The sequence below is a fragment of the Pongo pygmaeus genome, chromosome 3 (genome assembly GCF_028885625.2).
Source record: "Pongo pygmaeus isolate AG05252 chromosome 3, NHGRI_mPonPyg2-v2.0_pri, whole genome shotgun sequence".
Lineage (NCBI taxonomy): Eukaryota > Metazoa > Chordata > Mammalia > Primates > Hominidae > Pongo > Pongo pygmaeus.
Window position 1 is genome coordinate 163,801,763 of NC_072376.2, and position 25,139 is coordinate 163,826,901.

The 25,139-nt window shown below is 37.3% G+C and overlaps 1 protein-coding gene across 3 annotated transcripts in view; it reads right to left on the bottom strand.

Moving 5' to 3' along the window:
- The window catches only part of LRBA (LPS responsive beige-like anchor protein), a 764,782-nt gene that overhangs the window by 609,031 nt on the left and 130,612 nt on the right, over nt 1-25,139 (bottom strand). For all 3 annotated transcript variants that reach the window (XM_054484859.2, XM_054484861.2, XM_054484860.2), the window contains exons 18-20: nt 3,945-4,037; nt 2,628-2,736; nt 1,831-1,912 (exon numbers count right to left, since the gene is read on the bottom strand). In XM_054484859.2, the coding sequence (XP_054340834.1) occupies nt 1,831-1,912; nt 2,628-2,736; nt 3,945-4,037 (284 nt within the window). The remainder of the gene's footprint in view (nt 1-1,830; nt 1,913-2,627; nt 2,737-3,944; nt 4,038-25,139) is intronic.

Consider the following 25,139-nt stretch of genomic DNA (forward strand, 5'->3'; position numbering starts at 1 on the left):
AAGCTGAGGTGGGTGGATCACTTGAGGCCAGGAGTTCGAGAGCGGCCTGGCCAACATGGCAAAACCCCATCTCTACTAAAAATATAAAAATTAGCCAGGTGTGGTGGCGTGTGCCTGTAATCCCAGCTACTCAGGAGGGTGAGACAGGTGAATCGCTTGAACCCAGGAGGCAGAGGCTGCAGTAAGCCAAGATTGTGCCACTGCACCCCAGCCTAAGCGACAGAGCAAGACTCTGTCTCAAAAAAATAATAATGAAATAAAATAAAAAACACTATAATCAAAATCTCAGAAAAAGATAATAAATTCTTAGATTCCTCATCATAATTTATGGTATGCACACATAGTCTTTCATAGCTGGGATTATAGGCGCCTGCCACCATGCCCAGCTAATTTTTGTATTTTTAGTAGAGACAGCATTTCACCATCTTGGTCAGGCTGGCCTTGAACTCCTGACCTCGTGATCCACCTGCCTCGGCCTCCCAAAGTGCTGGGATTACAGGCATGAGCCACCACGCCCGGCCTACCATAGTGAATTTTTAAAGGTGTGAAGATTTTCTTTCATAATCTTAAAAGTAAAATTAGAAACAAAAAACCCAAAGGAAATTAAAACCTATTCAACGAATCCCATCTCCCCAGAAAATGCAAACTAAACTACTATTGTAATGGTCTTAGCATAAAGCTATTTAAATCTCCAGAATTTAGCTTAAATTAGGCCAGGCACAGTGGCTCGTGCCTGTAATCCCAGAACTTTGGGAGGCTGAGGCAGTTGGATCATTTGAGGTCAAGAGTTCAAGACCACCCTGGCCAACATGGCAAAATCCCATCTCCACAAAAAATACAAAAATTAACCAGGCCTGGTAGCAGGCGCCTGTAATCCCAGCTACCAGGGAGGCTGAGGCAGGAGAATCGCTTGAACCAGGAGGCAGAGGTTACAGTGGCTGAGATCCTGGCACTGCACTCTAGTCTGGGCGACAGAGCACAACAAGACTCGGTCTCTAAATAAATAAATAATCTCCAGAACTTAGCTTCTTAGCTTAAATTAAAACAAAAAAAAATTCTTTTAAAAATATGCACTTAGACCAGGTGCAGTAGGCTCATGCCTGTAATACCAGCACTTTGGGAGGCTGAGGTGGGAAGACTGCTTGAGCCCAGGAGTTTTAGACCAGCCTGGGCAACATAGGCAAAATAATGACATTACATTTCTCTGAAAGCTGAGGAAAATTAAACTTCAAAGCCATGTGCTTTGAAAATTAGCACTGGAGTACCAAATACACAAATACACCTAACCACATAAAATGTAATTAAATTTCGAAAATCTACAAACTAATAATTTTAATAACATGATCTTAAAAAGCAAGATGAAAAAGGCATACTTTATGCAAGTGCTTAAGAATTCTAAATATCAAAAGAAAAGACTGTTTAACAAGACAATCTTCATAAACAATATAGAAGACATATTTTTCTATTCCAAATTTGGTATTTTTATATTCACAGTAATTTAAGATAAAACTACCTCGATGGTTCATGTAATTCTGCCTGACATCACTAAACAGCACAATCAAAATTTTGCTGAAAGTCTGAACATATATTACATTAAGACCTTAAGCAAACAATTCTTCAAAACCTTTCTATAAGAATTTCCACATAACTTAAGGCTGATTCGAAGGAATACTCAATATAAAACACAAACAAAACTAGTATAATATCATCACCCTTAATGAAATATTCATCTAACAAACTGTTTCAACAACATAAATTTTAGGTTGTTCACAGTCACTTTCTTTTTAAGTAGCAAAAGGTAGTTTTTGTTAAAGTATATAAAATACATACGAGGGTTTTGTATCTTTACTGAAGAATCAGGATCTGGATGCTGTTTATGTATCACCTGAGTACCAATCTGTTCTATAAGAATCTACAGAAGTAAAACAATGGATTACATTAGCAAATCACTGGATTAGCATCACTATTAATGAACTTTAAGTACAACACTAATCAAAATATAGTATATTTTTAGTCCAATATTATCATGCTAAATATTATACTTCTAAAATAACTACAGCATTATTACTCTATGTTTTCTTAATTATAAAATGAGACATCAAATAGTTAATACAATGGAGGGAATACTTAAACAGAAATAACAATACTGTTTAGAAATTCACAGATTAATAATAGATTTATAAAAATGCAGCCACATCTCCTTTATATCATTTCAAAGCTGTACATTACAAACTTAAATGATCTGGCCAGCATGGTAGCTCATGCCTGTAATCCCAGCACTTTGGGAGGCTGAGGTGGGTAGATCGCCTGAGGTCAGGAGTTCGAGACCAGCCTGGCCAACATAGCGAAACCCTGTCACTACTAAAAATACAAAAATTAGCCAGGTGTGGTGGTGTGCACCTGTAACCCCAGCTACTGGGGAGGCTGAGACAGGAGAATCACTTGAACCCGGGAGGTGGAGATTGCAGTGAGCCAAGACTATACCACTGCACTCCAGCCTGGGTGACAGAGTGAGACTCTGTCTCAAAAAATAAAATAAAAATAAATGATCTTATTTACCTACACAATGTTAAGAGGCATTTTTATAATAAGAAATTTAGAGGAGTAAATCCTAAGTACATTCCTACCTCAAACAGCACATTATATGTGGTCATTGTGATTAAATTTGTCTGAAGCATGAGCCTTTCAGCTAGCAATGAAAATAATCCATGTCCAAGCATGACTTCTGCTTTCCTCCTGCAATTACACAAAAAGAAATCATCAAATATAGAGTTTTTCTGTGCTCTACTTAATATACATGCTGGATGAAGGAAACACAAAATACTTTTTCACATTACAAACAATTCCCAACTCAATTACTCTCCCAACTATCTTCAATCTAGAACTTTTAAGGCCACCAAACCTTTAAGCAGAGAAATGCTAACTACATAAGCATAGCCAAAGTTAAAAATTAAAAAAAAAGACAAGTTTGCCTATGCTACAGCACAGCAAAAACCTCCTCCAAAATCTTCAGAGCAGTTATTTATTTAATGAAGTTGCTACAATCTACCAGCACTAACTTAGTCTCCCCTGGGGATGATCATCTAAAGCACAATAAATACTTAAGTAGAAAAACAATGTGGAGAAAAAGTAGGAGAAATGTAATATAATTTTTAAAAATAAATACTATGAAAACATATATACCAAAATTAACCTTCCAAGCATAAATTCAGAAACTAAAGGATCACAAACTTTAATTTTACCCTTGGGGTCAGCAAAGTTTTTCTGCAAATGGCCAGGGGATAAAGATTTTAGAATTTGTGGACCAGGTGATTTCTGTCACAACTCAACACTGTCCTTGTATCATGAAAGCAGCCACAGATGATACACAAATAAATTATTGTGGCTGTTTTCCAATGAAACTTTATTTACAGGTGGCTAACTGGACTCCTAAAGACTGCAGTTTACCAACACTTGTTCTACCCCCAAAATTTTCTTTTTAAAATAAACTACTTCTGGTACAAAGAACAAGAGGTAGAACATGAATATCTGTATTCAGCTAAGAAAATAAGCACGGAAGTTTCAGTTTTGAGTTACGCATACAGCAGAACACACTATGTGACAAACATCCAGGTTACTGTATTACTTTATAATACAGACAAAGCAAAAATGGTGTGAGTCACCTGAAATCAAGTCTCCATAGCTTCTTGAATGCAAGCTGTCCAAACTAATTCTCATAATTCACATTAAATATACGAATAATTTAAATAATTTTATGTACAAAAAAACTATTCCTGTTCAACTTAATTTTTAAAATATGTACTAGTGGGATTACATTTATACAGCAATTTATGAATAAAAATAAAAGAAAAACTAGAGGACTACAGAACAAAATTACTACTGCAAAGATTTATAAAATAAGTAAGTAGAATATAACAGTCCATCTTAGATTTTGGCATACTTACTTTGGGGCCAGATGTTTTAAAAAATAACCCATTGCCTTAAGAGCTTGTACCCTGATTCCTTCACTTTTCGATGCCAGAAGTTTGTAGATAACACTGAATGAATAAAAATTTAAAACAAACTATTTTGAGTATAATTTTTAAATGGAAAGGTTTAAAATATATACTTTTCATATTATTATAAACCTATTTCAAATAATATGGAAGGAAACTTATTATACATTTCTGTATATAAAAAATCTGCTTATCTCAGTCTAGAGTTCCTTTCAATGAAAACTAAGAAATGAGAAGAAACTGGAATATAAGAAATGAGGTGACATTTCCATGCACATACTTATATGTAACGTGTGCATCAAGCTAGCTTTCAGACACTTTTTTCCTTCTGCTACAGGCTTGTAAATGTTCTGAAGGTTACCAACTTGTTATTTTAAGTCAGTAGAAAGAAAGCATTCTCTAATGGTAGCACATATTTAAATTTCTAAATAATTGTCACCATGAAAAACAAGACAGCAGGCTAATAATAAAGGATAATCAGAAATAATTACAAAAGTAAAAAGATCTACAACCAAAGAACTGCTAAAAATAAATTTCCCATTCAATTCTCAAAAATTATATAGTAATCTAATTTAATTTTTAAAGATCTATGAGGCGGCCGGATGCAGTGGCTCACGTCTGTAATCCCAGCAGTTTGGGAGGCCAAGGCGGGCAGATCACCTGAAGTCAGGAGTTCGAGACCAGCCTAGCCAACATGGTGAAACCCCATCTCTACTAAAAATACAAAAATTAGCTGGGTGTGGTGGCATGTGCCTGTAATCCAGCTTCTCGGGAGGCTGAGGCAGGAGAATCGCTTGAACCTGGGAGGTGGAGGTTGCAGGGAGCTGAGATCACGCCACTGCACTCCAGCCTGGGCAACACAGTGAGACTCTGTCTCCCAAAAAAAAAAAAAAAAAAAAAGATCTAGGAAGGCCTTCTGATTTTAGTATAAGTAAAGTATAATGAAACTGAAATTAAATTGATTCATTACAGCATTCCCTTCCTCATAAACATTTAGAACAAGAACAGTAATTAGAAACTCTTACAATTACTTTTAAAAATTAAGGATATCAGTATCCTCCTAGATCAAAATTTTGGTGTTTAGTAAGTTAGAAAACATTCTGAACAAAAAGGAAATATCTTCAACCTCTAGTGATCAATAGAAAAGCAGGTATATAAAAAAGAAGTTTGATTCTTTTTAAAACATGAACTAAAGGCATCCAGGTCCATATCACATTGTAACTGCATAATTTTAATTCAAATCTTAGTACAAAAACTTAACAGTCAATCATTAGGAAAATACTAATATGTTGTATGTTTCTTTTCCTCAAGGATTTAAATTCAGCCAAATAAAAATTAAACCTTTTAAAAGAAATATTAATATCAGTTTAAAATCACAATAGTTTTTTGAGTTTTTTTCACCAAAGACGGCAGATTTGCGGGCTTTAGCATTTCTCAGCCACTTGGAAATAGCAAGATAGTACATAAAAATCAACTGTGAGCTTTAATTCAGGAAGAAAAGCAGGACTCCACCAGAATCATGAAAGGCAGCCTAGTTCCCAAGAGCACTTTGTTTCTCCCAAGACCTGGAGCTAACTGGGAAAGAGGTATGGAGATACTGTGAGGGAAAGACACCAGGAAAAGTTGCAGGGACCAACAGCAGGACGCCATTTTGAATTCAAACACATACAATTCAACCTGGAAATCTGGCAGTGTGGCTGTGCAGGCATGCCAGAGATTAGAGTCCCTGCTTTGGAGCCAGAATTGTGAAAACTGCCTCAGCAGTAGGTGTTATAATTGTACTCTACCCCGTCGCAGGCCTGGGATGGGAGGAAAGCTGCTACAGCTGCGATATCTCCTGGACAACAAGACTTGGCAGGCAGAGGCAGCTTGGTGACCTGGAACCAGTCTGCATGTGTCATTGCTGGGTGCTCCAGCCTGCTACCCTGACACTGTGGTGCAGCAGGGCCCTCTCTGCTCCACTCTCAGGCAGAAATCCAGGCATTCAAGCCACTCCACCCTTCATAGACACAGATCATTAGCACTGGACCCTCTTTGCTCCATGCCCAGGCAGATCTCCAGGCAACTGACACACCCACTCCCACGGACTAGCAACCTGAGCCCTATTCCACGTGGTGCAGCAAGATGCACAGGCAGATCTCCAGGCATTAAATGCACTTGCTTGCCCAGATTGGCAGCCTGAGCCACCCCACTCTTCCTTTGCAGAGATCCAGGTTCAGAGGGGTCCTCTATGCTTCACGTCCAGGGAGATCTCCAGGCATTCAGAGCAGCTGCTTGGCTAGTCCAGCAGCCTGAGTCACCTCACCCCTCTGTGCAAAGATCTTGGTGCAAGGGGGAACCTCTCTGCTCCATGGCCAGGCAGATTTCCAGGCATTCAGACTACTCACTCACCTGGAACAGCACCCTCTGCACCATTCCCATGCAGAGATCCTGGTACAGGGGGCCTTCTCTGTTTCACACCCAAGCCTATCTCCAGGGATTCAAAGTAACTGCTTGCCTGGTTCAGTACCCTGAGGTGTCCCACCATTCCAGTGCAGAAATCCTGGTGTAGGAGACCCTCTCCATTTCACAGCCAGTAGATCTCCAGGAATCTGGAAAACCCATTTTTCCTGGATTAGGAGTTTAGGCCATCCCCATTCCCATGCACAGAACTTGGGGCTGAAGTTTCCCATCACTATATTTTGTGCCCTCCTCCAGAGCATAGGAGGGAGCTCAGACTACCATGCACTCCACACATCAGCTTATTGCCTGAGGCAACAGAGAGCTTCTCCCACTAAACAAGGGTCAAGTCCCAGCCACATTGGCCAAAGCCCACTCTTACTCATAACTGCCATCCAATGGCTTGTAAGTTGAACTGCACAGCCCAATATAAAACCTGCTGACGGAAGTGTATAAAGCTACAGAAGCAAAGCCAAAAGGCCCTACCCAGCATTCTCTATAGCCACACCCCCTATGAAGACAGGGAAAGGGAAAGAAGACAAAAAAATAATAATAATAACATTATAGAGAAAGAAAAAAATCTTAAAAGCATGAAAATTATTACAAAAGTTAGAAGTGTCAGCATCTCCAAAGGAGAAGGAACCACCACAAAACTTCAGACACCATGAAAAATCTGAGTGTGGTGACACCATCAAAGGATCACACTGGCTCTCCAACCATGGTCCATAACCAAAATGGAAACTCAGAAGAATTGACAAATAAATAATTCAAAGCATGGACTGCAAGGAAGCTCAATGATATCCAAGACAATGTTGAAAATTAAAAGAAACTTCTAAAGCAATCCAGGAGATGAATGGGATTAAACATCTTAAAAAGAAATCAATCAGAGATCCTGGAATTGAAAAACTCACTTAAGAAATTACAAAACAAAACTGAAAGTTTTATCAGCAGACTGGACAAACCAAAAGAAAGAATTTCAAAGCTTGAAGACTGATCTTTCAAATTTACCTAAACAAACATTTTTAAAAAAAGGTTGAAAAATGAAAAAAAGTTTTCAAGAAACATAAGACTATGTAAAGCAGCCAAACCTACAAATTACTGGCATTACTGAGAGAGATAGATAAAAAGAAAACAACCTGGAAAACATACGTGAGGAAACAATTCAAGAAAATTAACCTAATTTTGCTAGAGATACAGACATCCAAATACAAGAAATCTAGAGAACATCACAAGATACCACACAAAATGAACATCACCACAGCATGTAGTCACCAGACTGCCCAAGATCAATATTAAAGAAAAAATCTTAAAGGTAGCTAGAGAAAAAGGTCAGATCACATACAAACAGAACCCCATCAGCCTAACAGCAGACTTCTCAGCAGAAACCACACAAGCCAGGAGAGATTGGGGGCTTATTTTCAGTAACCTTAAAAGAAAATAAATTTAGCCAAGAAATTTCATATCCACCCAAACTAAGCTTAATAAGCAAAGGAGAAATAAATGTTTTTCAGGCAAGCAAGCATCAAGGGAATTTGTTACCTATAGACCAACCTTACAAGAGATCCTTAAGGGAGTTCTAAACGTGGAAATGTAAGAACAACATTTACTACCACAAAAACACATGTCCATAGCTTGCAAACCTTATAAAACAACCACACAAAAGAAATTACAAAGCAACCAGCTAACAACTTCATGATAGGATCAAAATCTCACATATCAATATTAATTACGAGTGTAAACAGTCTAAATGCCCCATTCAAAAGGAACAGAATGGCATATTGGATAAAAAAACAAAACTCATCCACCTACTGTCTTTAAGAGACCTATTTCAGCTGGGCGCAGTGGCTCACGCCTGTAATCCCAGCACTTTCGGAGGCCGAGGCAGGCGGATCACGAGGTCAGGAGATCGAGACCATCCTGGCTAACATAGTGAAACCCCATCTTTACTAAAAATACAAAAAAAAAAATTAGCCAAGCATGGTGGCGGGCGCCTGTATTCCCAGCTACTCAGGAGGCTGAGGCAGCAGAATGGCGTGAACCTGGGAGGCGGAGCTTGCAGTGAGCGGAGATCGCACCACTGCACTCCAGCCTGAGCGACAGAGCAAGACTCCGTATCAAAAAAAAAAAAAAGAGAGAGACCTATTTCACATATAACACCACTCATAGGCTCATAGTACAGGGTTGAGGAAAGATCTATCACACAGAGAGAACTTAGAAAAAGAAAAGGTGTCACTATTCTTATATCAGATAAAACAAACAATAAACTATCAAGAGTTAAAAAGGACAAAAAACGGCATTGCATAATGAAAAATAGTTCAATTCAAGAAGAAAACTTAATTACCTTAAATATATATGCACCCAATAGTAGAGCAATCAGATATATAAAACAACTACTACTAGACCTAGGAACAGACTTAGACAGTCACACAATAATAGTGGGGGATTTCAACACTCCACTGACAGGGATTAGACATGTCATGGAAGCAGAAAACTAACAAATAAATTCTGGACATAAATTCAACACTTGACTAATTGGACCTAACAGACATCTATGGGATACTCCACCCATCAACCACAGGATACACATTCTTCTCATCTGCACACAAAACATACTCCAAGATCAACCACATGCTTCGCCATAAAGAAAGTCTCAATAAATTCAAAAAATTGAAATCATGCCAACCATATTCTCAGACCACAGTGAAATAAAAATAGAAATCAATACCAAGATGATCTCTCAAAACCATACAATTACATGGAAGTTGAACAACTTGCTCCTGAATGACTTTTGGGTAAACAATGAAATGAAGGCAGAAATTTAAAAATTTTTTGAAATGAATGAAAACAAAGACACAACATAACCAAATCTCTAGGATACAGCCAAAGCAGTGTTAAGACGAAACTTTAGGCCAGGCACAGTGGCTCATGCCTATAATCCCAACACAGGTCGAGGTGGGCAGATCACTTGAGAGCAGGAGTTCTGGACCAGCCTGGCCAACATGGTGAAACCCTGTCTCTACCAAAAATACAAAAAAAAAAAATAGCTAGGCATGGTGGTGGGTGCCTGTAATCCCAGCTACTCGAGAGGCTGAGGCAGGAGAGTCCCTTGAACCCAGGAGGCAGAGGTTGTAGTGAGCTGAGATTGAGCCACTGCACTCCAGCCTGGGCGACAGAGCAGGACTGTCTCAAAAAAAAAAGGAAATTTTATAGCACATAGCACTAATGGCCTAAGTCAAAAAGCTAGAAAGATCTAAAATTAACAATCTAACGTCACACCTAGAGGAACTAGAAAAACACAAACTATTAACCCCAAAGCTACCAGAAGAAAAAAAAAATAATGAAAATCAGAGCAGAACTAAGCAAAACTGAGACCAAAAAAAATCCATGCAAAGAACCAACAAAACGAAAAGCTGGTTATTTGAATGGATAAAGAAGACTGATAGACCACTAGCTAGATTAAAAAAAAAATCCACATATAAGCACAATCACAAATGACAAAGTTGATGATACAACCAATCTCATAGAAATACAAAAGATCCTCAGAGACAATTATGAACACCTCTATGCACACAAACTAGAAAATCTATAGGAAATGGATAAATTCATAGAAACACAAAATCAGGAAGAAATTAAAACCCTGAACAGACCAGGATTGAGCTCCGAAACTGTATACCTGCTTAAATTTGGCAGTGAATTTTTCTGGTCCAAGATTTTTTTTTTCTTTTCTTTTTTTGGTTACCTACCAACCAAAAAAAATCCTAGATGAGGTAAATTCACTGCCAAATTCTAGCAGATATACAAAGAAGAGGTGGTAGCAATCCTACTAAAAATATTCAGAAAAAGCTTGAGTACAAGGAACTCCACCCTAACTTATTTTACAAAGCCGGCATCACCCTGATACCAAAACCCAGCAGAGACACAGCAAAAAAGAAAACTACAGGCCAATATCCCTGATGAACATAGCTGCAAAAGTCACCAACAAAATATTAGCAAACCAAATCCAGCAACACATCAAAAAGTTAATTCACCATGATCAAGTAGGCTTCATTTCTGGTATGCGAGGTTGGTTCAACATACACGAATCAATAAATATGATTCAATACAAACAGAATTAAAAACAAAACCATATGTTTATCCCAATAGATGTGGAAAAAACTTTCAATAAAATTCTGCATCTCTTCATCATAAAAATCCTCAAGAAACCAGGCATAGAAGGAACATACCTCAAAATAATGAGAGCCATCTAGGGTAAACCCACAGCTAACATCACATTAAACAGACAAAAACAGGAAGCATTCCCTTTGAGAACTGGAGCAAGAAAAGAGTGCAAGGGTGCCTACTTTTACCACTCTTATTCAACATAGCACTGGAAGTCCTTGCCAGAGCAATCAGGCAAAAAAAGGAAACAAAAGGCATCCAAATAGGACAAAAAAAATTCAAACTCTCTCTCTTCATGACAATATAATTCTATAACTAGAAAACTCTAAAGACTCCTCCAAAAGGCTCCTGTGACTGATTAAATGACTTCAGTACAGTTTCAGGATATAAAATTGATGTATAAAAATCAGTAGCATTTCCAAACAACAAAAACCTTCAAGTTCATATCCACATCAAGAAAGCAATTCCTTTTACAATATCCATGCTCAAGGAATGGAAGAATCAGTATTATTTAAATGGCCATACTGCCCAAAGCAATCCACAGATTCCATACTATTCCTACAAAACTACAAATGTGATTTTTCACAGAACTAGAAAAAAACTATACTAAAATACATACGGAACCAAAACAAGAGCCCAAATAGGCAAGGCAATCCTAAACAAAAAGAACAAAGCTGGAGTCATCACAATACCCAACTTCAAACTATACTATAAGGCTACAGTGACCAAAACAGCATGGTACTGGTATAAAAACAGACACATGTGCCAATGGAACAAAATAGAGAACCCAGAAACAAAGCCACATACCTACAGCCATCTGATCTTTGACAAAGTAGAGAAAAATAAGCAATGGGGAAAGGACTCCCTATTCAATAAATGGTATTGGAATAACTGGTTAGCCATATGCAGAAGAATGAAACTGGACCCTTACCTTTCACCATACAAAACTTAATTCAGCCAAGTGTGGTAGTTGACAACTGTATCCCAACACTTTGGGAGTCCAAGGTGGGTGGATCACGTGAGCCCAGGAATTTGAGACCAGCCTGGGCAACGTGGTAAAACTCCATCTCTACAAAAAACGCAAAAATCATCCAGGTATGGTGGCACATGCCTGTAATCCCAGCTACCTGGGAGGCCAAGGTGGGAAGATCGCTTGAGATGCAGAGGCAGAGGCTGTAGTGAGCTGTGATCGTGCCACTGCACTCCAACCTGGGCAACAGAGCAAGACCCTGTCTCCAAAAAAAGAAAACCTTTTAGCTCAAGATGGATTAAAGGTTTAAATGTAAGCCATCGAATTAGAAGAATCCTAGAAGAAAACCTAGAAAACACCATTCTGGACATCAGGCTTGGGAAAGAATTTATCACTAAGTCCTCAAAAGCAATTGCAATACAAACAAAAATTGACGAGTGGGACCCAATTAAACTAAGCGCTTAGGTACAAAGAAACTGTCAAGACAGTAAACAGACAATCTACAGAATGGGAAAATACTGAGAAACTATGCATTCGACAAAGGTCTAATATCCAGAATCTATAAGGAACTTAAACAATTGTACAAGCTAAAATCAATCCCATTAAAAAATGGGAAACACCACAAACAGATACTTCTTAAAAGAAGACATACAAGTGGGCAACAAACATATGAAAAAATGCTTAATTAACATTGCTAATCATCAGCAAAATGCAAATCAAAACAATGAGATACCATCTCAGACCAGTCAGAATAGCTATTACTAAAAAGTCAAAAACAACTGATTCTGGCAAAGCTGCAGAGAAAAGGTTACACTTACACACTGTTGGTGGGGATGTAAAGTTAGTTCAGCCTCTAAGAAAAGCAGCTTGGAGATTTCTCAAAAAACTTTGAACTACCATTCAACTCAGCAATTTTATTACTGGGTACATATCCAAAATAAAATAAATCATTCTACCAACAACACATGCACTCGTATGTGTATTACAGCACTAATCACAACAGCAAAGACATGAAATCCACCTAGGTTTCTATCAATGGTAGATTGGATAGAGAAAATGTAATACATATACACCAAAGAATATTACACAGCCATAAACATAAACCAAAATCATGTCCGTTGCAGAAACGTGGATGCAGCTGGAGGTCATTATCCTAAGTGAATTAACGCAGGAACAAAAAGCCAAATATCACATCTTCTCAGTTATAACTAGGAGCTAAATAATGGGCACTCATAGACATAAAAATGGCAATAATAAACAATGAGGACTACAAGAAGGAGAGAAGGAAGGGGGAAAAGGTTGAAAAACTTAACTATAGGGTGCTATACTCAGTACTTGGGTGACAGGATCAATCATACCTCAAACCTCAGCATCACACAATATATCCATGTAACGAACCTGCACATGTACCCCCTGAATCTAAGATAAAGGTGGAAATTATTAACATAAATACATAATAAATAAAAATAAAAACCATAACACACTAAGATATTTTAACATATCAAAAAACTGTGCTTGCTATAGCTTAACTCAGAAATATCTGTGGTTAAAAATCACAATAGGGCTGGGCGCGGTGGCTCACACCTGTAATCCCAGCACTCTGGGAGGCCGAGGTGGGAAGATCACCTGAGGTCAGGAGTTTGAGACCAGCCAGACCAACATGGCAAAACCCTGTCTCTACTAAAAATACAAAATTAGTTGGGCGTGGTGGCACATGCCTGTAATCCCAGCTACTCTGGAGGCTGAGGCAGGAGAATCGCTTGAACCCAAGAGGCAGAAGTTGCAGTGAGCTGAGATCATGCCATTGCACTCCAGCCTGGGCAACAAGAGCAAAACTCTGTCTCAAAAACAAAAAAATTACAATAATTTCTTCAAAAGATAAACTCTAGACATTGTCTATATACTTTCAAATAATGTTTTATTAGGATTAATAACATGAGAAGATCAAAAGAACCTGAAATTATTCTATGAACCTAATAGTTATCCTACAAAAAATTTTTAAATTTTGAACACTTCTAACCAAAGCAGAATCAAACTAGTTTATCTGCTAAACATCATCAGTAAATTTTGTAAAAGTTAAATGGGCCTATTTTGCTTTTTGACCATAGTTTTGTTCTTATTTAATGCACAAAAAAATACTTTACACATTAAAGGGAGGAAAAATCCTGTAGTGCTTCAATGAAATTTATATATTTATCTAATCATGAAACAATGTATAAATAAATGTACACTTCTCTATTTGGAAATAAAGAAAAGTATAAGGAAGATAACAAAAATAACCCATGAAGAACAATATTCAAGTCTGGAAATATTTTCATGCAATCTATTTTACTATGGTTACATGTTTAAAGAAATAGATATGGATATTTTTGAATTGAAATACACTATGGTATGTACAGTATATTTTCAATGCAGAAAATGTAAATCAGGCAAGAGAAACGCCCAAAAAGATAATCTGAATAGTAACATTATTTCAATCTGCTCACAGATATTAAAAATATAACAGATCATTAAACTAGACTCAAATATTAAAAATTTATAACAATTTAAGCAGGGCATATGATGAGACTGACACTGAGTCAGAAAACACAGTCACTTCTAAGGAAGGATAAGTCTTCCAAGCTGTGGACCTAAGTTCAATATCAGAGCTAATGTTTAAATGATTTCACGGTAGAGAAAAATTTATATTAAATAACTGAATGTGAAAATTTCTGTCATTTAATGAAAATTAAATTGTCACTCAAATTTGGAAATGCTACTGATGACTATGACACAGTTTGGCATGCCTATATTATCTGTCACCAGTAAAGACCATCCTCCCTCCAATTTTCTCCACTTGAGACTGTGCTTATATCCCCATTTAACTTTCAGTTAATATGAAACCTTTACTAAATTCACCTCTGTTTTTTTCATGGTGGCCTTCAAAAATTAAGGTTCTAGGCCGGGAATGGTGGCTCACACATGTAATCCCAGCACTTTGGGAGGCCGAGGTGGGCAGATCGCTTGAGGTCAGGAGATCAAGACCAGCCTGGGCAACATGGTGAAACCGTGTCTCTACTAAAAATACAAAAATTAGCCAGGCATGGGGGTGGGCGCCTGTAATACCAGCTACTCAGGAGGCTGAGGCAGGACAATCACTTGAACCTGGGAGGCGGAGGTTGAAGTGAGCCAAGATTGCACCACTGCACTCCAGCCTGGGCAACAGAGTGAGACGCTGTCTCAAAAAACAAAAAAATTATGTTACTATATACTAAGTACCAAGGTAATCATAAACAGGTACTGAAATTATGTATCAAGGTCTAGTTTAAATTTTCTCTCTCTCCCCGACCTTCCACCATCTCTCTTTTTAAATCATCAAAAACAAAAATTCATAATTTAAAAAATGTAAATACTGAATTTTTGGACCCAAAGAATACTTTCAAAGAACACCAATTAGATTGAAGGGAACTATCCATCATTCAAAAATTATTTTTAAACTACATAACTAATATAAACATTTAATAAATATTTATACCCACTTTTTTTAAGTAACCGAACTGAATTTAAATGGGACTAAATCTTCACATTTCTATATACTAGTCCAAATTAGAAATTTTTCATTTCTTCACAGTAATAAATAAAAGACTGAGAAAGTAGCAAAAATTGAAACATACTATAAAAGCAAAATAGGGGGAATAATGATGCTAACATGGAAGTCAGCATTTTCCCTCCATAAAAAAAGACAGGAATAAAACCGAAAAAAATTTTCACTGAAAAATATTTATTCTTGAGAAATTGCTAGAAATTCAGGTAAGAATATCAGGAGTCAGTGGCCTTATTGATGAGACTACTCCTGTCATTACCACCCCAGTTTAGTTGGTAAGAATTGTAGTTTTACCATTTGGGGGCTGGCAGTAAAAAGTAGCACTGTTGCTTTCAGACAGGGCAAACCTATTCAGGGTAAGAAATGAAAACCGCAGTTCTCCAGCTAAAAGTGGCAGACTTGGTTATGAATCAATGGGAGAAATCAGCAGCTTTGCTAGATCAGAGATACAGGTACAATTCAGGGTGAACAGCAGACCAGTTAGATATTTAGCAGGGAGATATTAAAAAAGAGAGAACCATAGAAAGATTGAGATAAGTACTCCACACAGACCTAGCTGATTGAGAAAGTACCTATATCCAGGAGACACCTGGGTCACTAACTGAAAAAGCAAAGGCAACAGAGACTAGATTAGTAGCCACAAATTTGAATGCAATCCCTAAAAATATACAGATCAACACAGTGGGCCTAAGGGCTGAAGGAATTTTATCAGAACCTGTAGCTAAATCATTGACTGAACTCTAAGATATATAGAAACATGGAAAACCCTCAGAGTGCTATGGAAAGAAAAAAGGAAAAAGTAAAAATACAGGGCAGAGAAAAGTCAGAGCTGTAGACCAAGGAGAAAACACAATCTGCAAACTAAATGAGGCAAATCATTTAAAACAAAACAAACGAACAACCATAGAAAAAAAAAGTCCAGAGTTGCCCAGTTTTCAACAAAAATTACTACATATGCAAAAAAACAAAAAAGAGTATCACCTATAATCAGTAAAGAGCAATAATCAAAAATAACTTGTAAGGTCCAAATGTTAGATTCAGCAAATATTTTTAAGGACTTGTAATAAATTATATTCAATAAATGAAAAAATAGTATGTTCAAATAATTGAATGAAACAGATTAACAATGAGTTCTCAAAAAAGTATAAAAAGACCAAGTGGAAATTCTAGAGATAAAAAAGTACCATTTAAAAATCAAGGAATTCACTATAGGCATTCAACAGGAGACTCAGATGGCAAATAAAGAATCTGTGGATTCAAAGATAAATCAATATAAATTATATAGTCTAAAAAACAGAAAAAATGGGAAAACAAATTATTCAACCTTTAGACACTGTAGGACAATACAGTGTTCCAACACAGGTGTAACAAGAGTTCCAAAAAAAAAAAAGGCACAGAAAAGAAACATCTGAAGAAATAGGAATAAAATCTTCCAAAATTTAATGACGAAACATTTACTTACAGATTCAAACTCAATAAACCACCGAAGTGAAAGTAACAAAGTGAGTCATGACTAGGCCAGGCACAGTGGCTCATGCCTGTAATCCCAGCACTTAGGCCGAGAAGGGCAGATAATTTGAGGCCAGGCATTAGAGACCAGCCTGACCCACACAGTGAAACCCCATCTCTACTAAAAATACAAAAATTAGCTGAGCACAGTGGTACATGCCTGTAGTCCCAGCTACTTGGGAGGCTGAGGCACGAGAATCGCCCGAACCCGGGAGATGGAGGCTGTAGTGAGCCAAGACCATGCCACTGTACTCCATCCTGGGCGACAGAACGAGACTCTGTCTCAAAAAAAAAAAGTGAATCACAACTAAACAAACCACAGCCAAGCTGCTGAAATCCAAAGACAATGAAAAAAACCTTAAAAGCATCAAGAGAAAAATGACTGATGACATACAGAGCAACAACAATGCAATTCATTGCTGTCATCTCATCAGAAACAAGGGAGCCCACAGGTCAGGGAGATGACAGTCAAGTGCTAACAGAAAGAAAACTGTAATTTAAGTTTTTATATCCAGGATAAGTATCCTCTAAAAATGGAAGCAAATAAAAGTATTCTGAGATGAACAAAGACTGAGAAAATTCATTGCTAGCAGACATGCCTTGTAAGAAATAATAAAGCCCACCAAGAAAAAAGAATATACTGTAAAACCACTAATAAAAGATAACCTTTAAGAAAAAAACTAAAATCAACAGGGGAATTTTGATCCAACCAAATGGAGTCAGCCCAATAAAGCCTCTCTGTCCCAAACATTCATAAAATTATAGGGAAAAAATCACAAAAATCAACTTCCCAAGTACTCTGAAGACTAAACAAAAGCAGGTGCATTGTGTAGGGGAGTTAAAACTTGGAGAATTACTCATATGGATAGAAGAATCATTTTTTTCCTTTCTCTCTTCTCTCTTCTGAATCTGCCCCTGTTTCAGGGCTGGATGTCAGAAGCTCAGGTGGCAAAATTTCTAAGAAAAACTATGCTTCCAGTTACAGAAATCTAGAAATTAGGTCCTAGATAGGAAAAGTGTGGGGAAGAATCCTAAATAGCAGAGAGTAAGAGAAAAGGGTTCTCTAAATCTGTGTAAAAACCTGCGATAACCCCAAACTCACGCAAGAGATGCAAGGGTGTGGGACAAACCCAAACCAGAATAAACACTTTTCTAAATTTAATTACCATCCAATTCTCAGCCTAATTCCTGAATGAAGCATATGTATGTGAGGAAAATACAAGGCAAACTAGTCTGTCTCCCTGGATCGAAGGGGAAAAAAGAAAGAATGAAAGAAAACCCAAAGTAGGGTAAGAGAGGTCTGAAAAATGAGGGGGCACTGGAACCATCACGCACAGAAAAGAGGTGGAACTTGCAGCCCGACCCTTACCAGGTTGTCTATTTGCTAAACAACAACAACAAAACATGTGTTAGAGGATTATAACAGGGCCCAGAGTTATGCTCTAATGTATCCAGGACCCACAATGTTCAGGACACATTAGAAGATTACGAAACATACAAAGAGCCAAGAAAATGTGATTGTTTCTCATAGGAAAACACAAACAACAGGTGTCAATGAGATAAGCAAAATGTTGGACTTATCACACAAAGACTTTAAAGGAGATACTATAATTATGCTTTAGAAAATACAGGCTAACAAAGTCTAAATTAATTGAAAAAGTTCTCCAAAAAGAAATAATAAATGTTTGAGGTGATGGAGATGCTAACTACCCTGATTTGAATATTATACATTATATGCATGTATTAATATATCACAATATTGCATATAATATGTACAATTATTGTCAATTTAAAATATTAAAGAAAATAGAGTTCTCAACCAAAAATGAAAGCATAAAAATGAACCATATTGAAATTTTAGACTTGAAATGCATACTATCTGAAACAAAATATCCATGAGATGGGTTCAATATCAAAATTTAAAACACAAAGAAAAAGTCCATAAATTTGAAGATCAAGTTTATTATACATATCAAGTTTCTATGTACAAACTACAATCTGAAAAAAAACAAGACTGAAACAAACTAAACAGATGCTTAAGGAGTTGCCTGACTCTATCAGAAGATCTAATACTTATTTCTTTGGAGACCCAAAGTGAAAGGAGAAAGATGCAAGTGAAGCAAAAATTGAAAAAATAAGAACCAGCCGGGAGCAGTGGCTCACGGGCCGGGTGCGGTGGCTCACGTCTGTAATCCCAGCACTTTGGGAGGCCGAGGCGGGCGGATGGTCAGGAGATCGAGACCATCCTGGCTAATACGGTGAAACCCTGTCTCTACTAAAAATACAAAAAAATTAGTCAGGCGTGGTGGCGGGTGCCTGTAGTCACAGCTACTCAGGAGGCTGAGGCAGGAGAATGGCATGAACCCAGGAGGCGGAGCTTGCAGTGAGCCAAGATCGGGCCACTGCACTCCAGCCTGGGCAACAGGGGAAGACTCTGTCTCAAAAAAAAAAAAAAAAGAAAAAAAAAAGAACCTAGAACTTCTCAAATTTGGTAGTAATCACAAAGAAAACCATAATGAACCTATGAAAGGAGGAGGAGAGAGATGGATGCAGTCAAGTGTGCCTGTAGTCCCAGCTACTGAGGAGACTGAGGCAAGAGAACTGCTTAAGCCCAGGAATTCCTGGGCAACACAGTAAGACCCCAATTCTAAAAAACAAAAACCTAAAGAAAATGTCTTGAAAGCAAGTGCAGAAATCTAGCAAACTATATTTAACAAAGAAAGATTTCAATAACCACAGATTTCTCATTAGAAACCATGGACACCAGCCAACAGAAGAAAAACACAGGAAAGAAAGGAAAGGAAAAAGTAAAGGAAAGAAATGATTACAAACACAGAATTCTACATACAACAAAAATATCCTTGGAGATTGAAGGCCAAATAAATATATTTTCAGAAGAAATAATTAAAAATTGTTTATATCAAAACTGCTCAACAAGTTCTTGTTCAGCAGAAGTTCTTCTTCTAAAGGAAGTTCTTCAAGAACAAAGGAAGAGCAAAAGAAATTGCAAATACCTGGATAAAAGTAGGAACTTTATTCTCCCTGAAATTCTTTAAGCTATATATAACTAGTGAAAGTAAAACTTTAAGCTATATATAACTAGTGAAAGTAAAACTTATTAACTGTCTGGAGGTGCTTATGTATATGCAGACATAATAAGGACAATTGTGGCAGTTAAAGGGATCTAAGCAGTTCCAAGGGTTCTATACTTTATTTGAAGAGGTAAAATATTAACACTAGGTAGACTGTGAAATTACATACACTGGCATCTCCAGAGCAACCACCAAAAAAGTTACACAAAGAGATAAACTCAAAACTCAAAATATAAATTTTGAGAATATTTTTAAAATTCAAATAAAAACAACATAGAAAAAGAGAAACAAGGAATATATTATACTGGGATAAACAGAAAACAAATAAAATGGTAGATGAAAATAATTACAATATCAATAATTACATTAAACATAAATGGTCTAAACATACTGGAAAAAACCTGACTTTGTCAGATTTGATTAAAATAAATACAACCTACAACTATTCTGTGTGTATTAGCCAGGTTTTTCCAGAGAAACAGAACCAAGAGGATGTGCAGATAGAGAGACAGAGATAGATTTCAAGAAGTGTATTCATGCAATTATGGAGGCTTGGTATGTCTCAACTCAGAAGAGTAGACCAGCAAGCTGAAGATGTAAGAAAGAACTGTATTCTCAGTACAAAGGCAGTCAGCCAGCCCAGAAGCCAGTCAGGCAGTCCTTCATCCTTGGGACAGGTCAGACTTTGTTTTATTAAGGCCTTCAACTGATTAGATGAGGTCCAGACATGTAACAGTGGACAATCTGTTTTACTCAAGGTCCACCAATTCAACCTATTTATGCCTAGTGTTCCATTATTGGAACACTAAGCTTGTGGGAGTTATTTATATCCTACTGCTCAAGGTCATTGCCAAGGTCTGATTTTCCACAAAAAAAAAATTTGCAACCTCTGGCATAAATGGGTTAAATGTTAATCTCATCAAAAAACACTTTCAGGCCAGGTGCAGTGGCTCCTGCCTGTAATCCCCTCACTTTGGGAGGCCAAGGTGGGCAGATCATGAGGTCAGGTGATCAAGACCATCCTGGCCAACAAAAATTAGCTGGGAACCAGGCCACAGAGCAGGCGGTGAGCACCAGGCCAGCAAGCATTACTGCCTGAGCTCTGCCTCCTGTCATATCAGCTGTGGCATTAGATTCTCATAGGAGTAGAACCCTATTGTAAACTGTGCATACAAGGTATCTAGGTTACATGTTCCCTATGAGAATCAAATGGTAAATATAATGCACTTGAATCATCCTGAAACTACCCTCCACCCCAGTTTGTGGAAAAACTGTCTTCCACAAAACCAGTCCCTGGGCCAAAAAGACTGGGGACCTCTGTTTTAGAATTTATGGGCCATATCATCTGTTATAACTCTTTGACTCTGTTGTTATAGCAGGAAGGTAATCATAGGCAATATTTAAAAGAATGAGAGTGGCTGTGGTTATAGCAGGAAAGTAACCACAGACAATATTTAAAAGAATGAGAGTGACAGTGCCACAACAAAATTTTATTTATAAAGACAAACCATTATAGAAGAGTCAGCCAAAGAAAGCAATAAAAATAAAATAGAAAAAATAAAAATGAATATCATCAAGAGCAATAATGGAAGGGCAGTCATAAACAGGAAGAAGACCTTATCTACTACTACTGTACTAGAAGTAAGCAAACAAGAACCTGCTCTAAAATACACCTTTGGGGAAAAAAGACAGAAGTTGAAATAATTCCCTCCTAATAGCTCTAATGAAGTAGATGAGGCTGTCACTGCTGACAGGAAGAGTTGTAAAAATTTAGAATTGTATCTGAAGGAATAAATAAAAGAAATGTTTAACAATGATAGAAGTGTAGACCATGAATTTATAATAGTTTCAACATGCAACATTGCATGACATTTCCCCACCAGCCAAGGTTTAGCTTAGAGTGTGCCTACCTAGACTAATCTAGGATCAGAATTCTCAAAAGCAAATCTAACAGGACAAAGGCAGAAGGGAGTTTTTGTTAGAAACCACTTCGAGCAAATAGTCAGGCTAAGAAGGAAGTAAACAATGGCAGATGTAGTATGACACACTAGGATAAAAAAAAGCAAGATCACAGGACAGAAGGTAACTATGAGGCTGAAGAGCATTGGAAAGGGCGATATTAGAAAAACAGGAGATAGATGGTTTTGATTAAAGAATAAGATTGGAATTTAAAATTTATGATGTGGAAACATGCCAGTGATAAAAAGGTCTAGGTTTTTAAAAAACACCCTAGAAGAAAACCTAGGCATTACCATTCAGGACATAGGCATGGGCAAGGACTTCATGTCTAAAACACCAAAAGCAATGGCAACAAAAGCCAAAATTGACAAATGGGATCTAATTAAACTCAAGAGCTTCTGCACAGCAAAAGAAACTACCATCAGAGTGAACAGGCAACCTACAAAATGGGAGAAAATTTTCGCAACCTACTCACCTGACAAAGGGCTAATATCCAGAATCTACAATGAACTCAAACAAATTTACAAGAAAAAAACAACCCCATCAAAAAGTGGGCGAAGGACATGAACAGACACTTCTCAAAAGAAGACATTTATGCAGCCAAAAAACACATGAAAAAATGCTCACCATCACTGGCCATCAGAGAAATGCAAATCAAAACCACAATGAGATACCATCTCACACCAGTTAGAATGGCAATCATTAAAAAATCAGGAAACAACAGGTGCTGGAGACGATGTGGAGAAATAGGAACACTTTTACACTGTTGGTGGGACTGTAAACTAGTTCAACCATTGTGGAAGTCAGTGTGGCGATTCCTCAGGGATCTAGAACTAGAAATACCATTTGACCCAGCCATCCCATTACTGGGTATATACCCAAAGGACTGTAAATCATGCTGCTATAAAGACACATGCACATGTATGTTTATTGCAGCATTATTCACAATAGCAAAGACTTGGAACCAACCCAAATGTCCAACAATGATAGACTGGATTAAGAAAATGTGGCACATATACACCATGGAATACTATGCAGCCATAAAAAACGATGAGTTCGTGTCCTTTGTAGGGACATGGATGAAATTGGAAATCATCATTCTCAGTAAACTATCGCAAGAACAAAAAACCAAACACCGCATATTCTCACTCATAGGTGGGAAGTGAACAATGAGAACACATGGACACAGGAAGGGGAACATCACACTCTGGGGACTGTTGTGGGGTGGGGGGAGGGGGGAGGGATAGCATTGGGAGATATACCTAAAGTATGATAATAATAAATAAATAAATAAATAAATATTAAAAAATAAATAAAAAAAAATAGGAATGGATCAATTACAAAGAACGGCAGTAAGGGTAGAAAAGTTAAGGAATTAAAAAATTACAAAATGTGAATGTTAAGATGAGTTAGTCACAAGGACAATGAAGTTATTCACACGTAGTGAAACTGAGATAAGGCTGTGAACCAAAAATTCACACACTAAGACTAAAAGTATGAAGTATAGACTTTCCTTGCCCAGATTTTCAATAGAATAATTCTTCTTACTAGTTTTTAAATGTCTATGATACTATCTTTCAATTTTTTTTAAAAAAAAGTAGTAAAATCCTGTACAGTAAATCACAAAATACACTAAAGCACATCCACACAAATACAGGTTATATCCACAGAAAATAAGGTTATAAAATTAGATACTCTGGCACCAAAAAGAAAAAAATCTGCCAAGCCTTTACATAAACCCTTAAATCTTTTTCTGAAATTCAGTTATTAGATAGGAAATGTGTACAAAGAAACAAACAAGTATTTATAAGCCTCGTTTGTTTTGTGTTAATATGGCTATCATATGACCTATCCATTACATTCCTAAGTATGGTATATACTCAAGATAAATGAAAACATATGTCCATACAAATACTTGTACATGAATGTTCATAGCAAGCTTGTTCAAAGTAATAATTATTAGACAGTGGTGAGGGAAAATAAAGAGTACTTTGTTTGACAGCAAAACTACAAATAAATAACAAACTGTAAATTTACCTCTTAACAATGCTTAACTTTATGTGTCAACTGGGCTAGGCCATGGTATCAAGATATGTGGTCAAATATTTTTCTAGATGTTTCTTTGAAGGTATTTTTTGGATGAGATTAACATTTAAATAAGCAGATTTTTGGTATGTGGACCTTATCCAGTTGAAAGCGTAACAGAAAAAAGCCTAACTGCCTTGGAGAAAGAGAAAATTCAGTCAGCAGACTGCCTTTGGACTTGAACTGCAACATCAAACCTTCCCTGGGTCGCCAGTCAGCCTGCCTATCCTACGGATTTTGGATTTGCCAGCCTCCACAATTGTGTAAAACAATTGTTTAAAATAAATCTCTCTCATGCGTGTGTGCACGCGCATGCACACACACACTATTGGTTCTGTTTCCCTGGAGAACTCTGAAAATAAACCCCTTAGGTATAATGAATAAAGACACTTTTTATCTTATAGAGAATGAGCATTAAAAAATACCAAATAAAGAATCTGTAATAGAAGATCAATGTGCATTTGAGCCTAGGAGTTCAAGACTAGCCTAGGCAACATGGTGAGACTTTGTCTCTACAAAAAATTTAAAAAATAAGCTGGGCATGGTGGCACATGCCTGTAGTCCCAGCTACTCAGGAGACTGAGGAAGGAGGATCCCTTGAGCCCAGGAAGTCAAGGCTGCAGTGACCCGTGATCATACCACTGCACTCCAGTCTGGGTGACAGAGTGGGACCTGTCTCAAAAACAAACAAAAATCCCTGTGTGAATTTATTATAACTAGATAATTAAATTAGTTTCTGTAGCTGATGATTAAGCAAAACTAGTTGCTAAACTTTTGTTGCCCACTTTCTCATTAAACAAAAGATTTTAAACCTCCTTATATGTAAAATAGAGGTATTCTGCTTTTGTTGTTGATGACTGTTATGGACCAAATGTTTGCATACACCCAAAATTCTTATGTTGAAGCCCTATCATTAGTATTTGGAGAGGGAGCCTCTAAGGAAGTAATTAAGGTTAAACGCGGTCATGAGTGGGTCCCTAATCCGATAGGAGTAACGTCATTGTAAGAAGAGACACCAGAGAGCTCACTCATGCTCTCTTTCTCTCTCTGCTACATGAGAACACAGCAAGGAAGAGGATGTAGGCAATCCAAGAGGAGAGTCTTCACCAAACACCAACCCGACTGGCATCTTGATCTTGGACTTCCCACCTCCAGAACTGTGAGAAACAAATTTTTGTTGTGTAAGCCATCCAATCTATGGTATTTGATTATGGCAGCCTAAGCACACTAATACAATGTTGAGTCAGAAGTGGGAGGTAGAGGAAGTGACATTTTAAAGGAAGGATAGAGAGCTTGTCTTGGATTTCAATTGAACACTATTTAATACTATTCTAGGACCTAAAGATAAT